At 50.1% G+C, this 17,428-nt stretch overlaps 1 protein-coding gene across 2 annotated transcripts; it reads left to right on the top strand.

Moving 5' to 3' along the window:
* Positions 1-9,058: 9,058 nt before the first annotated feature.
* On the top strand, positions 9,059-17,126 carry Vsig10l (V-set and immunoglobulin domain containing 10 like). Of its 2 annotated transcripts, none has more exons than XM_036201572.1 (10): positions 9,059-9,171; positions 9,268-10,086; positions 10,614-10,907; positions 11,026-11,310; positions 12,230-12,484; positions 13,308-13,586; positions 13,801-14,097; positions 14,500-14,613; positions 14,866-14,960; positions 16,617-17,126. In XM_036201572.1, exons 1-10 carry the CDS (start codon positions 9,132-9,134, stop codon positions 16,686-16,688), a joined length of 2,550 nt encoding a protein of 849 aa, XP_036057465.1. In that variant the 5' UTR covers positions 9,059-9,131; the 3' UTR covers positions 16,689-17,126. The 2 variants fall into 2 exon arrangements, with proteins under 2 accessions (XP_036057465.1, XP_036057456.1); XM_036201563.1 differs by having other exon boundaries at positions 14,806-14,960.
* Positions 17,127-17,428: the final 302 nt, after the last annotated feature.

Raw genomic sequence — 17,428 nt, 5'->3', positions numbered from 1 at the left:
TTAAAAAGTGGTCTCACAAAATTGCAAGGGAAGATGGAGGAGCAGAGCTGTGTGTGCGGTAGAGAATGGCAGAACTAGAGACATGGCCGTGAAGGGTATGGGAGTGGTATGGCTGCAGCAGACAAAGAACATGTTACTACTGAATAGCACTGGTCTTGGGCCAGCAGGCTGACCTGCAGCATGGAGCCACTGTGTGTAGCAGCCTAGAGCTGATACAGAAGCATATCATTACTGAACATGGCCAGTCCTAGGCCCATGGGCTGGCTCACAGCATGAAGCCAATGCTTTTGCAGCCCATGCTGCTCACCCTGCTGGGTAGAGCAGATGGCAAGCTGCAGCACCAACCACAGGTTGCAAGCACAAAGGTTGTACTCGATGAGCCACAGGGCAGCTGGCACCAAGGACAGGAAGGTGTGCAGTGGCCTGGAACTCTTAAGAATCCTATCCCCAGATGCCCTGTGAAGCTTCAAGGTCACCCTGACTCTGGGCAGCAACAGGATATCTGAGACAATTCTCAAATGATAATCCAGTGTTTATAGTTCTTCAGAAACTAGAAACCTTGAACCAGACCTTGACTCGTTGCAATAAGTATTTGCATGTAAAGCCGTTTGGGGGGAATATATATATATGTAGTTTGCAATGCCACTTCAGTAAACAAATGTGTGATGGAGAGGTGGGAACGATGGCTGAATGGATAGGCTTGTGTGCAGCAAGAGGAAGAACTAGAGACGAGACAGGTGTAAGAGTGTAGCTGCTGATCAGGGGAGCATGCCATCGCCAAGGTAGGGCCTGGAGTGGTGTGCAGCAGGCTCTGGCCTCGAGTGTGCTGCCCAGCCAGATGATCATCCTGGCTAGAACAAGGACAGGATGTTGGAGATGGAGAACAGTTCATTTTCTGGATTAGACCTTGAAAAACCTCCATGATTCATGTGCTGCTGGAGGCCATGTTGGTGTCCATGGTCCATGTAACCACTGAATGCCATGTTGGTGTCCATGGTTCATGTTACCACTGAATGCCATGTTGATGTCCATGTTGATGTCTATGGTTCATGTAACCACTGAATGCCATGTTGGTGTCCATGGTTCATGTTACAACTGAATGCCATGTTGATGTCCATGGTTCATGTTACCATTGAATGCCATGTTGATGTCCATAGTTCATGTTACCATTGAATGCCATGTTGGTGTCCATGGTTCATGTTACCACTGAATGCCATGTTGGTGTCCATGGTTCATGTTACCACTGAATGCCATGTTGGTGTCCATGGCCTGTGCTGCTGCCTGAGACCGTGTTGGTGTCCATGGTCCATGCTTCAGCCCGGTGGCTATATTGAAGACTGTGGCCAGTGCTACCACTGGGGACCATGTTGAGGTCTGTGTTCCCTGTTCCTGCTGGAGGCCCTGTGGATGTCCATGATCTGTTTTACCGCTGAAGGCCGTGTGTATGAGGCCTGAGCACCATACTTTCTTTTGAGCCACCAACCCAGCTCCCAAATCATGACATGGAGATTTATTAGTTATGAATGCTCGGCCTTAGCTTATGCTCGTTTCTGGCTATCTTTATTTATTTATTTTTTTGACTTAACCTGTTTCTCTTCATCTATATTTTGCCTTGGGGCTTTTTACCTTCTTTCTTTCTGTGTATCTTACTTTGCTGCTACCTCTATGTCTGTCTGTCTGGTAGCTGCCTGGATTCTGGCCCTGGTCACGTGAGAATGGCTATTTTGAACTGGAAATAACTAGGCGGTCTGCCGGGCAAGCCTAACTGTGTGGGCATGTTGTGACTTCATATCATTCCTGACTTGTTTTTCCTCGAAAAAAGAAAAAAAAACATGGATGAGTGGGTATGGGACACCGTTTCTCTCAAAGACTACAGGCTGAATGGTGGGCATTGATTGGTTCTTGGGGGAAATGGGAAACTGACTCCTGAAGTCCTGGGATGAAGTCCTGCAGCTGTGTCCATCCTTCATGGTACAGCTGGTATTGGGATGAAGTTCTGTCATGCCTAGTCCTGCAGCTGCCTCCATCCTTCATGGTGTGGCTGGGAACCTTCTGTCTGACAAGATACTGGTGACATAAAAAGCTTAGAGAAAAAGAATCATTATTATTTCATTTTTGGAGTTGACATTTATCTGAGGTAGATCTGGCCTGTCCAGATGGAGACATGTTAAAAAGGTGGCTGTGAAAAAATTAATGATTATTATGGTATTTTAGCACTCTGCTTAATTTTTACCTGAGACAAGCCTTATTCCAGGTAGTTTATTTAAGGCACCTGTTTGTTTTATTAGTTTAGCATTTAGGAAACACAGGTGATCAGTTGCTGAGTATTGAACAGTGATAGACTGTTATATCCTTACCGCCTGGATATTTTGATGGGCCTTTTGCCTCTGGCTCTGTGTGGCCCTAGTTGGGAAATGAAGGGGTGATACCTTATTCCTCTGGAATTGGTGACAAGGCAGTGGATCCTGATGTTCTCTGGAGCTTGAGAGGCATGAGAACTTATTTTTTTGAATTAGGGACAAGGCAAAGATGATGGCCCTGTCTGTATGCACATGAGAAACACAGGTGGTAACTAAGTAACTCTGAAAGTACAATTAAATCTGGTGAGGTAAGTAAGGCTGTCCTCTGTACCCGACAATAGAAAGGAGGAGTGACATTCTAAAACTCCCAGGACTGAGTCAGTGACTCTGGTGTCCAGAGGAAAGAAAGGGATCACTTCCCTGCTGCATTCTGGGTTCCTGCCATGTCTGTAGCCAAGCCTAGGTCTGTTGGAGGTCTTAGCTTGGTATACCCATGCGTCTTGGCGCCTGGGGGCAGTCAGCTGACTGGTTGTCTTTCTAGGCAGCACCTTAACAAGGCTGTTGATGGCCTGCCAGGGCATTCACTAGCCCATGGCCTTTTTTCACTTAAAACAGGGACCCAACAGCTTTCGGGAGTCAGTGAGTGCCAGCATGTGGCAATTTTGTTTTCAGGCTTTTATCTCTTCCCTGGCACACCTTAAACGCCACAGATGACTCTTTTGCCCATGGGGTCAGGAACCTTGCTCTTCAGATATTTAACTTTTAGCTGGGAACAAGAGACAGATTTTACTCTGTGTCCTGAATTTTTTCCTGATGATTGGTGGCTTAAGGACAGCTTTTGGAAGATCTGCCAGTAGGCAGATTGTAAAACGATCCTTTTGGAAGACTTTTGAGGCTATAAGCTGATTTTTTTTTCCTGATGATTATAAACTTAATTGTTTAGATCTCAGCTGTTTTTAGACCCATCTGTGCTTCTCAAGGCAGTTTGAGAATGAGTGAGTGGAGTTAAAGGTAAGTTAGGGCAAGTCTTAGAAACCACCCAAGCCCGTGCATTTGAGTCAGAAAAGGTTGCACATGGCCGATGCAGAAGTGGAAAAGGAAAGGGGTTTAGAGCTTTAGCAGAAAGTTTGGAGATAAAGCAACTCTTATTTAACCTTTTGCTGGCAGAAGTACCCACCACACTGTTATGCGGTCAGGTTTACCAGTACCCGCCCCATCCACCAATGTAAGTGTATCCACTCCTTTGTCCCATGGCTATAGCTGAGTGGAAAATAAAAAATGAAAAAAGCAAACAAACAAACCAGGATCAGACTTCAACTCAGGCGTCCTGAGAATGAAGTAAGATCTAAGATTAGCTCAAGTCTCCCCCCCTCCTCTTCGTCAAGGGATGGGAAGAGCTGTGACTGTGCTGCCGTTGGTCCACCTGGTAGACCCCAGATGACACTTTTGCTCCAAAAATGTGCCTGCCGTTGCCACCACAGCCCGAGGACAACCCCCAGGGTGCCCATTGCAAAGATATAGCTCAGATTACAACCGTGAGAACAGCAGACTCACTGTGAAAAATTGTGGCGGTATCAGTAGTGGAAAGCTGCGCCTCTCATGGCTGGCAACTGCCCATGGCAGCCAGCCAGAGGTGCGTGCTGGTTGGCGGAAGAATCACAAGCCATGGTTACCTTTCTAGAGCTTTATTGAGAGAGAGAGAGAGAGAGAGACAGAGAGAGAGACAGAGAGAGAGACCCAGAGAGAGACAGAGAGGGAGAGAGAGAGAGACAGAGAGACCGCATGGAGGGAAGAGAGAAGGGGGCATGAAAGTTGGAGCCAGAGCAGGGCCTTTGGAAATGGCTGCTGCTGAGGATAAGGAAGAAGAATCCAGAATAGGAGCTGAAGGAACAGATGCCCTAGGAGTAGGGGTGAGAGCTGGAGGTCGGATAGGTGGGGGTTCATTAGCAGGATCTAGAGTCAGAGATTCCAGAGTCAGAGAATCTTCTGGTTCAGGCATAGCTAGGAACACATGAGCAGGAGAGAAGGAATCCAGAAGAGACAGTTTAACACTGAGAAAGAAGAAAACTCTTTCCATTTGCCTGTTCGCTGGCCAAAATTAGATAACTCCCGTAAAAATATCGGGATTTTTTGTTATTTTCTAAAGCATACCTGGGCCATCTCTCAGTACAGAGATGGATAAGCTTAGGAATAAGTCAGCCTAAGGGAGAGGAAGGACTGATCCGGTTGGCCTTATCTCCCATGTCTGCAGCAGAGAGTCAGAAAAATAAAACAAACAACAAACAAAACCAAAAACGTGATCCGGAGCCTAGACCCCCAGGTGTCTCCGAGGCCAAGGACGGATCCTGGGCACAAGCTGCTTCCCCCGCTCCTCAGCCGAGAAGCAGGGACCCCCTGTATGAAGCAAGGATTCCCTGGGAATCCTTAACGTCTAACCACTCTGTCGAGCGCGCAAGACATGCTGGCTTCACACAGCCTCAGGACGCACCCGACGGTAGTGGTACAATTGCGAGAAATATCTCAAGCTGCAGAGGTGGGAGATGGCTGGAAATTTAGGCCTGCGATAGGGGCCGACCGTAGCCAGTGAAGACGGTGGCCAGGGATTCCCCCGGTTCCAAGAATAACCAGTGAGGCACCGGAGGCTCAAGGGTTGTTCTCACAGATTCAGGAAACCGTTTATGCTAGCCAAAAAGGGGAAAACTCACCAATCAGAGGAGAGGTGTTGGATGCAAGTTTGTGCAGCCAGGCGAATGGACAGTGGTCTGTCGCGTACAGAGCAGAGTCCCCGGTTCCTGGCTTTCCAGGCAAGGGCGTCCGGAAGCGCCCATTCCATCATGGCACCAGAATGTTAGTTATTTGGCGCTCTTACCCTCGTGAGGAACACGTCCCCAAACACGACAGATCCACAGAAGAGTTGTTTATAGAGATAGGATAGGAAAAGAGATGTGACAGGCCTGTGGAAAACACACGTGGTCAAGAGAAAGGGGAGAAGAGAGAAGAGACCGGTGCAAAAATGGCGCCGGCTTTATAAAGGGCAGGTTGTGCATTCGTACAGGAACGCATGTGACTACTCCACACATGCGCGTAGATTACACGGCTGCGCGCGCTTTACACAACCATGCAAAGCCACGGAGTCCTAGTCACGCAAGATGTTTTGACCCAGAAATGGCTATTTTGAACCGGAAATAACTAGGCGGTCCTCCTGGCAAGCCCAACCATGTGGGCATGTTGTGACTTCATATCACTGATAAACTCTACAAGAGATCTGCTTTACCCTCTACAGAACCTCTTGGTCTTCCTCTCTTCTCTCGGGCCAGTGGTTCTGTGTCTGCCTCTGGAATTCTGCTCCAGTCCTTGCTGCACCTGGTTATGCAAAAAGCTCTATTGTCCTCAGTCAGTCTCTGCCACGCCCCTAGGCAAGGAAGAGGATGGATGGTCTGAGCTTCATTTGCTATGCATCTAGCAGCCTGCTTATCTTCTAGGCTGGGGGAGGGGGAGTTAGTTACCTAGAAGTTAAGCAGGTCTGAGAAGTTTAGCTGTTTACCAAATGGTCTATAGTATTATGCAAGAATTTCATAGCATAAGACAGCTGAAATACTAAAAACTGGATAACACCAAATATTCCATAATACATGGCTTGCCTTTTGACAGATCCTTGGCTGGTCAAAGTATAGCTTTAATACACAGCTGAATCTCTATAATATATTCTTGTGGCCCACAAGAGTTTTATCCCAGGCTGACTGAAACTTGCTATGTAGCCCAGGCTTGTCCTCTACCTCCTAAGTGTTGGAATTTCAGGAGTATGCTACCAAGCCAGCTCCATGTGTTTATCTGTTTGGGTTTAGTTCTGGGGATTGAACTCAAGAGTCTTACACTTGCTAGGAATAACCATGCCCCAGCCCCTCCCTTGGAGATTCTAGGAAGTGGCTCTATCACTGAGCCACACCCCCAGCTCCTCAATGGTGATTTCTAGGCCGGGTTCTACCTCTGAGCCATACAAATAGCCCTTCAAGCAGTGTGTGCTAGACCAGCACTATATCACCCAGCCACATCCTAGCCCTCTCTTTGAGTGTTTCACTAAATTGCCCACCCTGGCCTGTAGCACAAGCAGGCTTTGAACTTTTGAACTTAGAACAGGATGTCTTCTTGTCTCAAACTCTCAAGTGCTGGATAGAGTGACAGCTCCCCATGGAATTTAAAAAGTCAAGTGAGAAGTACACAGCTAAAGCTTAAAAGCTAGCATCCACATATGATGGAAAACACACAATGTTTGTCTTTCTGGTCTACCTCACTCAGGATAACTGTTTCTAGCTCCCTTCATTTACTTAGTGTTAGGATTCTGCCCCCACTTTAGCTACATGACTGCACATGCGCAGTACAGGAGCTCAGCAAGGGGTCTTGCATCTTACATAATCAGTGCACACTGGTGATTATGTGTGCATGGCATGGTCATGCAATCAGTGCATGCGTGGTGTAGCTCCATAAGCCTACCTGGACATGTGCACGGGAATCCTTAGAGCCAGACACAGACTCCCTCTCCTCTCTGCTCTGCTCTCTCCTGGCCCCATTCTCTCTCTCTGCATGTGCTTCTTCCCCAGGCATGGTTCTTTTGTCCCCCACTTCCTCCTAATAAAGCTCTGATACTGGATTTTGTCATGGTTCATGCCTCATGACCTTTCCGAACAGTGCCGCTTATCATTTTTAACACCTACAACTTTCAGAATTTCATTTTTCTGAGCAGCTGAACTGTCTTCCAATGTGTAAATGTATTTTCATTATCCATTTATCTAAATGGAATATTATATCACACGCCTCCTCTTAATGCTCAAAGATCTATTCAGAAGGCGGGGTGTGTGTGTGTGTGTGTGTGTGTGTGTGTGTGTGTGTGTGTGTGCAAAGACTGTAAGAGCAAAAAGTGGTGGATGACTCCAAAGAAGCAGCATTTTCCAGGCACAACAGGACTGATGCACATATGAACCCCAGGAGACTGTGAACAGTGTGCACAAAGACCTGTCCAACTTCAAGCCAGGCAAAATCCCAGCATGGATAATAGGAAATGGACACAAATCCTTACCCCTAGCCAAGAAGCTATTTGAAATTGATAACTTGAAGAAGGAAAATCAGTCTTCTTCAGTGGTACAACACTGGATATATCAACCATATCCCAGAGCAGGCCCCATGGTCAAGCATAGTCAGCCAACACAAAATGGACTCTATGTTTTAATTTTATTTTACGAGAGAAAAAGAATATGAAGATGAGTGAGTAAGAAGGTTGGAAAAGATCTGGAAGGAGTTGGGGGACAGGAAAAGATATAAAAATATATTAAATTCTCAAAGAATAAATTAAAACATCATCATCATCATCATCATCATCATCATCATTATTATTATTATCATTAATTTATTTGTGGAACTTCCTATGTAGACCAGGATAGCTTTGAATTCACTGAGATCTGCCTGCCTCTACATCCCAAGTGCTGGGATTAAAGGTGTGTGCCACCATGCCCAACAAGACAATATTTTTTTCAGTTTTCTGACATAGCAAAGAGCTGTACGTGATACACAGAGCATACTCAGTGTATTCAGACCATGCCTCCCACCAGCACTGTGAGCGCTAAACTAAGTCTCTCATAGGTTCAGAGCTGAGCAGAGGCCTAAAGCCTAGCAAGGGGGATAAGGAAAGCTTTACGAAGGACTAAGTAGTCTGACCAGCCTCTCCTCTGGCTGTGTAACCTCCCACAGGAAATCTGACCTCTCTGCATCATCATCGCTTGGCCTGGCAAATAAGGACCAGACATCCTGCTCAGGACATTCAGAAGAAATCATCCTGATAATAACACACAGATAGAATTTAGCATAGTTCCTGGCTGAACTTAAGTTGTCATTATTATTGTAGCTATTAATGAAGTGAGACCTGAAGGACCAGTTATGAGGCAGCCAGATTGGAGAGGGAAAGAGCATTCCAGGTAGAGGAAAGAATGTTTGCAAAGGCTGGGAGTGAGATGGCATCAGAAGAGCACCATGTTCAGGGGGATAAGGGATGGAGTGCAGAGAAGTGGGCAGGTGCTGTAAGAATATCTGCAGAGGATGCTGTAGAGCCAGGCAAAGCTGTCACCTGGAGGGAAGGGTCAGCTGGCCAGGGAGGGGTCCTACCAGAGAAGGAGATTGAAGGAAGTAGGTAGGGGATGTAGGTGAAGATGATAAGGTCTGAGCAATAAGTAGGCACCAAGAGGAGAAAATGGGGAAGGAAATCTAGGTAGCATTAGAGATTAATGGCAGTGCCAGGGAGGAAGATGGTGGGAAGGTTCCCCAGCCTTTGCATAGATGATGGAGTTTAGCAGGTGTTGGACAATGGAAATTGAGTTCAGGGGAGATGGTCTTAATAGAGACATCAACTGGAGACTTGATTCTGAGGACATCAGGGAGTCACAGAACGGGCCAGGGTCAGAGAAGAGGCTTCAGGTAAGACAGAGTGGAAAGCAAGAAACCTGAGCCAGGCAGGGAGTTCACAGGAAGTGCTCTGATTTCTTAGACACTCCTGAAGGAAGTCTTCCTGCATGGTGTCCACAGTTCCAGCTGAGAGTCCACCTTCCCCTGAGGGTGAGGAGTGGAGGATCATTCTAGGCCTCTCCATACATCTGATGGACAAGAAGGGTGGGGTGGGTCACTTAGCCACTATATCATGCCAGGGGACCCTGGCACCTCCCACAGGTCTGTCTTCCTTCCCCACCCAGGAAGCTAAGCCACCATTCCTGCTGGACTTGTCAGACCTGGGACGATGCAAGCTGTGGATCTCGGTGTCAGTGTCCTTTCTAGAGTGCGACCATCATCATGGGCCTCCCGTCGGCTCTGCTGCTCTTCCTACTCCTGGGTAAGTTCCCTGTGCCACCCTCCCCCCGTGCCCCCCCCCCCCAGCAGCCTGCTCCCTGGCAGTCTCTCAATGATGTCCCCTCCCTCTCCTCTGCAGCATTCAGAGCAGGGCTCCTCGCCCTCCAGCCAGCTTCTAGACCTCAACGACCCTCTGCCTCCTCCTCAGACTCAGGGGGTTCTTCTCAGGGCTTTGTTTCAAAAGTCTCCAACCAGGCCCCCAGCCAGAACTTTCCAGATCAGCCTCCAGGGTCAGAAGCCTCTGCTGAAATCCCTGATTCCAACTGGTTTCCTCGGGGGCTGAATTCAAGCCATGTTCCTGGGTCATTATGGACCAATGTGTCTTCTGGGGGACAATATCTGAGCCCTGATGTCACCTTCTCTAAAATCCCTGCTTCCCAAGTGGCTTTTGATGGTTTCAATTCTCAAGATCCTGGTAAAGACCCCAGGCTTTCCTTCTCTGTTCCAGTCCCAGGCACCAAAGTACCTAGCAAGGCCCCAGGTTCAAAGCCACCCCTGGAGCATCACAATCTTGAACTTTCTGCCCAGAACCCTAAATCCAAAGTTTATTTGGAGGCTCACCAGGCTGCAAGTTTCCCCCAGCAGGTGGGGGGACCCCTTGCTGTGCTAGTGGGGAACACCATCAAGCTCCCTCTGACTCCATTCCCCAGCCCCAGGCCTCCTGCCCCTCTGGTGGTCTGGCGCCGGGGCTCCAAGGTACTGGCGGCTGGGGGCCTGGGGTCACAAGCTCCACTGATCAGTCTGGACCCCATGCATCAAGCCCGCTTGAGATTTGACCAGATTCGAGGTGGTCTGGAACTCACCTCTGCACGGCTGGATGATGCAGGCGTGTATACAGTTGAGGTCATCAGAGGAGGAGTCTCCCAACAGATTCGGGAATTCACGGTGGGTGTATATGGTAAGTGGGCCCTGAGGTGCCGAGCCTGCTCTCCTCACAGACATCTGCGCAAATCTGTCGGTGTAAATATGCTTCGTTCCGAGAGGAGAGAGCCTGGGAGTGGAGATAGGAGCCAAGACAGGGACCAGACCCCCCCCACACACACATCCACACACCTTGTCTGGGTCTGGACTCCTAAGTCTGAGAGAATAGGCCTGAGGCCTGGACCCCTGGATCTAAGGGAGGAGGGCTGGGGGAAGAGACCTGTGGTCTGGAGTCCTGGGTCTGAAGGAGGATTGAAGTCTGGACCTCTGGGTCTGAAAGAGGACTGGAGTCTGGACTCCTGAGACTGATGGAATAGGATTAGAGTTTGGACACCCAAGTGTGAGATCTTCATCTCTAGATCGGAGGGAGGAGGGCTGACAGCTCGAACTCCTGGTGCAGTTAGGGGAGCGAGGAAGGGCTGAGGAGGCAGAGACTTGGGGCACAGGGAGGGAGTTGTGATGTATGGACTCCCCGACTCATCAGAGCCCGTTCTGGATCTCCAGAGCCCTTACCCCAGTTGTCGGTACAGCCCAGGGCTCCAGAGACAGAGGAGGGGGCAGCCGAGCTGAGTCTGCGCTGCGTAGGGTGGAATCCAGGTAGTGGGGAGCTAAGTTGGAGCAGAGACGGACGTGCCCTGGAGACCCCAGACCCTGAAGGCGCAGAGCCACCTCGCATCCGCGCCGAACGGGACCAGCTGCTCATCTCACGTCCGGTACGCAGCGACCACGCCCGGTACACCTGCCGTGTCCGCAGCCCCTTTGGCCACACCGAGGCTGCAGCCGACGTCAGTGTCTTCTGTGAGTGGGGGGCGTGTCTCCAGTGAGGATTCGAGTCTTGAGTCCCCGGGAAGAAGTGGGCTCAGGGTCTGTGACTCCTTTACAGTTCCCCTCCTCCTTGTCTCGCCCCCCACTTAAGACGGCCCGGATGCCCCGGTCATCAAGGTCTTCTCGGACCGCGATGCAGTCCCTGAGCTCTACGTTACTGCGGGCAGCAATGTCACCTTGCACTGCTCGGCCCCCTCGCGGCCGTCTGCGGACATTGCATGGAGTCTGGCAGACCCCACAGAGGCCGCAGTGCCTGCAGGGCCTCGCCTCCTGCTGCCGTCGGTGGGGCCAGGCCATGCCGGCGCTTACGCCTGCATCGCTGCGAACCCCCGCACCGGCCGCCGCAGGCGTTCGGTGCTCAACCTCACTGTGGCGGGTAAGAGCTGTGGGTCCATACAGCAGGGAGAGGGGAAGCACGTGGAGGTTGGGGTGTCAGGGCAGGGAGGAAACCGCAAGAAGGGCAGAATAGGAGGCGTGCCCTTCAGAGAGGGAGGATCCAACAAGGAGGAGCTGGGACAGTTATCGGTGGGCGCGGCTGCTGGAGAAGAGGCCGAGCTAGCAGAGAGGAATGGGGAATAGCTGCTGATGGGCGTGACTTCCAGGAAAGGGAGGAGCTAGCAAGCAGTTTTTGAGAAAACCTCAAGTAAGCATAGCCACCAGGGAAAGAGTAAAGCTAGCCAGGAAGGTACAAGGACATTCGTGAGTGAGGTGGGATTGGAGAGGAGCGCCATCATCAGGGCAGAGCAGAAACATAATGGTGGGACGGGACACAGCGGGAGGAGGAGAGACAACTTAGGTGGGCGTGGATGGTAGGAGGAGGGATATCTGAGAGTGGAACACCCACCAATTGCTAATGGGTGGGACCAAGTGGCACAAGGATACACGTGCTTAGGTCGGGGCCCACGGGTATGCAGATTGCCGGTTGAAGGGGTGAGGATACCAAGGAGAAGGGGAAGAGCCAGCAGGAGGAGAGGGTGGGCGGTCCTGAGAGAGGATTCCCAATCCAGTGAGCAGCGAAGTTAAATGGCAGAGCTAATTCGAAAGCGAAGGGATGAGCTACCTAGGCTGGTAAGTAGGATCAGCGAAGGTTTAAGTTACCTGCAAAGGCAGAAGGAGGGAGTCACAAAGGGGGTAGCGGGGGGCGGGGGGGGGGAGACAGTGCACGCGGGAGGGCGGAGCTATCGAGGAAAAGAGGCGGAGAGAAACCTAGAGAAGGAGTTGGGGGGCATCCCGCATGGAGGTGGGACTGGAGAAGTTGAAAGGACTGAGGCTGGATGATCTCTCCTCCGTGGCAGATCTGCCCCCCGGGGCCCCGCAATGCTCAGTGGAAGGGGGTCCCGCGGACCGGAGTCTCCGCTTTCACTGCTCCTGGCCCGGTGGGGTCCCTGCCGCCTCTCTGCAGTTCCAGGGTCTCCCCGAAGGCGTCCGTGCAGGGCCGGTGCCTTCTGCACTCGTGGTGGCTGTCCCCGCCCGCCCGGAGCTCAGCGGCGTCGCAGTCACCTGTTTGGCCCGCCACCTGGTGGCGACACGCACCTGCACGATCATCCCGGGTGAGAGGGGCAGGGCCTCCTTGCTATCTTTAAGGGAAGTGGGTGACTTTTTCTTTGGACCTTTGGGGTTTAAGGAAATGACCAAAAAGAATTTTGCTTACTTTTCAAAAGCCAAACTTCACTTTCTTTGGGAGATGGGTCTCTCCTTCCATCATGTAAGTCTCAGGGATAGAACTCAGGTCGTCAGGCTTGCTGGCAATTGCCTTTATCTGCTAAGCCATTTCCTGAGACCTCAAACTTGACTTTTTTTTTTTTTGAACCTGGAGGAGAAACAAAGTTTTGTCCTGCACTTCAGGGTGGGGAGCCAGCAGGAACAGGGTGTTCCATCCCAAACCCCTGGGCTTAGAAAAAGGGCTGTCATCTTCCCAGATATCCAGAGAGAGAGAAAAGTAACGGATAGCTAACAATAATGAGTTTCCCAGCCTAGGATCCTATGGTATGTGTTCAGTAAATGAATGCTGAAGAAGCTGGAGAGTGAATGAATGGGTGGGTGAGATGATACAATGGGAAAAGGCACTCGCCACCAAGCCTGGTGACCTGGGTTTGGTCCCCAGAACCCTAGTGGTGAATGGCTAGAGCCAACTCCCAGCAACTGTCCTCTGATCTCTGCATACTTTCAGTGGTGGACACACACTAGATAAAACAAACAAACAAATAAATAAAAGAAAAACTCAAAAATGAATGAATGAATGGGCAGAATGTGACCTCTGGTCACAGCAAGAGGGGACATTTGCCACCTTTTGCTTTAACAAAGGACATAGAACTTGGTTATTCACATTCAATAAGGTCTTGTTTCTCTTAACTGGGCTTCTTCCACCAACAGAAGCCCCCCAGGAAGTGCTGCTCCAGCCAGTAGTGGAAGAGACAGAACCAGGGGATGTGGTGGTAGCACTGGAGGTCACTGGCTGTCCCCCACCCTCAAGAGCATCCTGGGCCCGGGAAGGCCGGCCCTTGGCTTCAGGAGGTGGGGGTCGACTGCGGCTTAGTCAGGATGGCCGGAGGCTCCTCATCAGCAACTTCAACCTGGATTGGGACCTGGGGAACTACTCTGTGCTATGCAGCAGCGCATTGGGCGCTGGAGGCAACCAGATCACCCTTGCTGGTGAGCTCCAGCCAAACCAAGATGTTCAGAAACCAGCCCTCCTCCCTCAGACCCAGGTGTCCAGGCTCTAACCATCCCTTCCCAGATCCAGGGGTCTAGAACCTAGCCCTCTCCCTCAGACCCAGTGGTCCAGATCATAGCCCTCCTCCCTCAGTTCCAGCCCTCCTCACTGTCTTCCATCAGATCCTCAGTGTCTAGCGTCTTTCCTTTCCAGGGCCCTCCATTTCCTCATGGAGGCTGCAGAGAGCCCAAGAAGCTGCAGTGCTCACCTGGGATGTGGAACGAGGCACCCTGCTCACTGGCTTTCACATCCAGGCATGGACAGATGGCTCTGACCTGGATAGAGTCACCATGAGTAGGGACTGGGTCTCCCTGCTCGTCCTGGGCCCTCAGGAACGGTCAGCCATCGTGCCACTCCCTCCTCACAACCCTGGGACCTGGACCTTTCGCATCTTGCCCATCTTGGGGTCTCTGCCAGGGACCCCATCTCAAAGCCGGGTCTACGAAGCAGGTAAGTTGGGCTCTGGTACCTTTTCCTGCCTTCCTCTCAACACCTGGCCGACCAGCCATTCTTAGGTTTTACATCGACCCCCCTCTTCTGTTAGTGTTGTGGGGCTCCTGTGACAATGTCCTACTACCTGGTTGGCTTGAAACAATAAGCATCTCTTCTCTCATGTCTCTCTTTAAATTTTATTTGATTATTAGATTGTTTATGTACATGTGTCACGATGTGTGTGTGTGGAGTTCAGAGAAAACCCTGAGCGAGTAGGTTCTGTCCTTTTGTCGTGAGAGTCCCAGGGACTGAACTCAGATTTCATGGGTCTTCCTGAGAAGGATGAGTTGGGGGTACAGACAAACTTAAGTGCATCCCTGGATCCTGCTTCCTTGTCTCCCTTCGATGTGTGTCTTCCAGATTCTGCCCTGAGTCCCGGGGCCATCGCTGGCATCGTCCTCGGCTCTCTGTTGGGCTTGGCGCTGCTGGCTGGCCTTCTCCTCCTGTGTATCTGCTGCCTGAGGCATTTCCCAGGTGAGTGAGGACCTAGGAAGAGGCAGCTGGGGCCAGTTTGGAGCTTTCCTAGGCCAAAGCTTAGGCATGGCAATCAATGTGTTAAATAACAGTCCCATCGCCCTATCACCCTCTGGGACCAGCTTCCGTTCCTACTGACCAGGGGAGCATGTTGGAGCAATCAATCATGTGTTTCCTGTCATCCTCTCATAGGAAGGACTTCTGTGAAAAAACAGCACCCCCTGACCTTGCCTCCTGTGCTTACTCTGCCAGGAAAAAAGATGCAGAATTTGACCCCAGTGCAGACCCCACGGCCACTGCCCATCAAAAGCCAGCTGCAGAGCCCTCGCCCAGTCAAGGCCCAACAAGTGAGTGTGGGTGTTGTTTCCTCCTGCCATGGGGGTCAAATAACTTCTTGGAAGAGGAGGATATTCTAATTCTAATGTTTTCTAATGTCTTTCTCCTAGTTTCTAGTTTTTCTTCATGACTTACAAAGTGTCTTAGTTAGGGTTACTATTGCTGCGATGAAACACCATGATCAAAACAACATGGAGAGGAAAAGGTTTATTTGGCTTCCACTTTCACATCACAGTTCTTCATCAAAAGAAGTCAGGACAGCAACTTCCACAGGGCAGGAACCCAGAGGCAGGAGATGATGCAGATGTCATGAAGGAGTGCTGCTTACTGGCTTGTTCAGCCTGCTTTCTTATAGAACCAAGACTACTAGGCCAGGGGTAGCTGAACCCACAACGGACTGGGCCTTCCCAGGTTAATCACTAATTAAGAATCTACCCTACAGACTTGCCTGAAGCCCTAGCTTATGGAGGCATTTTCTCAATCCAAGTTCCCATCTCTCAGGTGACTCTAGCCTATGTCACACTGACATAAAACTGGCCAGCACACAAAGGTTGATAAAAATTGTTCCATTTATGTATTGTTGGATTGTTTGGCAACAGGGCCTTACTATGTATCACAGGCTATATAACTAGGAATCCTCCTACCTCTACCTGTTATGTTCAGTAATCATCACATCTGGCTTATGTAGATCTGGGGATGGGACCTATATATCCTAGGCAAACACTAGTTACAGCCTCAGCCCCTCATGCTTTGTTTTGTTTGGAACACCGATAATTGGATTTCCTGCTTAGCTCTTATGTATGCCAAAAGAATATAAATTCCAATTTATCTTCCAAAGTGAGTGAGCTGCAGCTTCTGTTTCCCATAGAAACTATTCCAGACTTCCATTCTGAAACTCTGAGGTAGACGGAATTTCCTTGTTGTCCTGTAAAAGTTGAGCTCTTGAATACCTTAGCTTTCCCAAGGGTGGCTGAACGGTGTTTCATTGGCACACGGAGGGGCCACATCTGCAGTGATTGGAAGGCTGAGCAGGGGGATCACTGCAAATTCAAGGTTATCGTGGTTGATACAGCAGGACCCTGTCTCAGACAGACAGAAAACAAAAACAGAAACAAAAAACCCCACAAAATAAAAACAAAACAAAAAATAAAGAGAGAAATAAAAGGAAGGGGGAATGAGGAGAAGGAGAAGGGACTCAACTAGTTTTCTTTAAGATTTTTTTGTTTTGTTTTGTTTCTCGAGACAGGGTTTCTCTGTGTAGCTTTGCGCCTTTCCTGGAACTCACTTGGTAGCCCAGGCTGGCCTCGAACTCACAGAGTGCTGGTATTAAAGGCATGTTCCACCACTGCCCAACAAGATTTTTTTATTTTAATTTTATGTGTGTTTTTGGCCTACATATGTGTCTGTGCACCACAAGCATGCAGTGCTATCAGGGGCCAGAAGAGGGTGTCATATCCCCCAGAACTGGAATTATAGACAGTTGTGAGCTACCACATAGATGATAGGAATTTAACCCAGGTCCTCTACAAAAGCAGTAAGTGCCCTTAACAACTGAGCCATCTTTCCAGCCCCTCAGCTAGTTCCTGAAAGGCTCAGGCTATAGGTGGAAGGTTAGGGGGTACCCAGGGTACCCCCTGAAGTTGCCTCCACCCCTGTCTCTCTTCCAGGTCATCAGCCCCAGTCCAGATTACTGTCCAGGTGGCAACCCATGGACTGTTCGGGCAGCCACCCAGGTATGACAAAAGCTGGTGGCCCACTCTCCATGAAGTGTTTTGGGGTACAGTTTCTTGCTTTGTCCCAGCAGCATGGGGCCTACTATGACTGAGGATTGGACTCTAAGGGTGGGACATCCTGTCCCCCTCTTGTCTCAGAAGACTCAACCTGTACTTTTGCATCTAAGAACATCAATGTGACTCTGGGGATAGGAGAGCCACCTACAGAAGGGTGAAAGGCAGTTGGCAGAAACTCAGAACCTCTGACGTGTAGGGCCTGCTGTTTAGCTCCAAGCTGGATGGGGAGCCTAGCCACAGCTTCTACAACCGTCTGCCACCTTCTCCTGCCTCCTCCAGGCCACATGCCTTCAGCTTTCAGAGACTCCCATCATCCAACACATGAGATCTTGTACACATCCCACTCCCCACTTCCTCCTCCATTTCTTAATTTCCTTTTTGCTTTGTTTTGTGACTCAGAGTCTCATGGAACCCAGGCTGGCTTCAGACTTGTTAGATAGCCCAGACTGGCCCTGAACTCATGATTCTCCTGCCCCAGTCCCCCAAGTGCTGGGATTGCAGGCATGGGCCACCACACACACCTTTCTGTCTTTTTGTTGTTTTTGAGAAAGGATCTCATAAAGTAGACCTGGTTGGCTCACACTCCCCTTTCTTCCTGCTTCGGTTTCCTGGGTGCTGAGATGGCAGCCATGCACTGCCACGATTTGTCTCTATCCTCTCTCTCTGAATTTCTCTACAGCCGTGCATAG

Source organism: Onychomys torridus, chromosome 1 (genome assembly GCF_903995425.1).
Source record: "Onychomys torridus chromosome 1, mOncTor1.1, whole genome shotgun sequence".
Classification (NCBI taxonomy): Eukaryota; Metazoa; Chordata; class Mammalia; order Rodentia; family Cricetidae; genus Onychomys; species Onychomys torridus.
Note: the sequence above shows the minus strand (reverse complement) of the source record. Positions and strands in the feature narration are given on the sequence as shown.

Coding starts and splice junctions, on each gene's coding strand:
- Vsig10l (XM_036201563.1), top strand. CDS start 9,132: ATGGGCCTCCCGTCGGCTCTGCTGCTCTTCCTACTCCTGG. Junction 9,172..9,267: donor GCTGCTCTTCCTACTCCTGG/GTAAGTTCCCTG, acceptor TCTCCTCTGCAG/CATTCAGAGCAGGGCTCCTC. Junction 14,614..14,805: donor CTGCCTGAGGCATTTCCCAG/GTGAGTGAGGAC, acceptor ATCCTCTCATAG/GAAGGACTTCTGTGAAAAAA.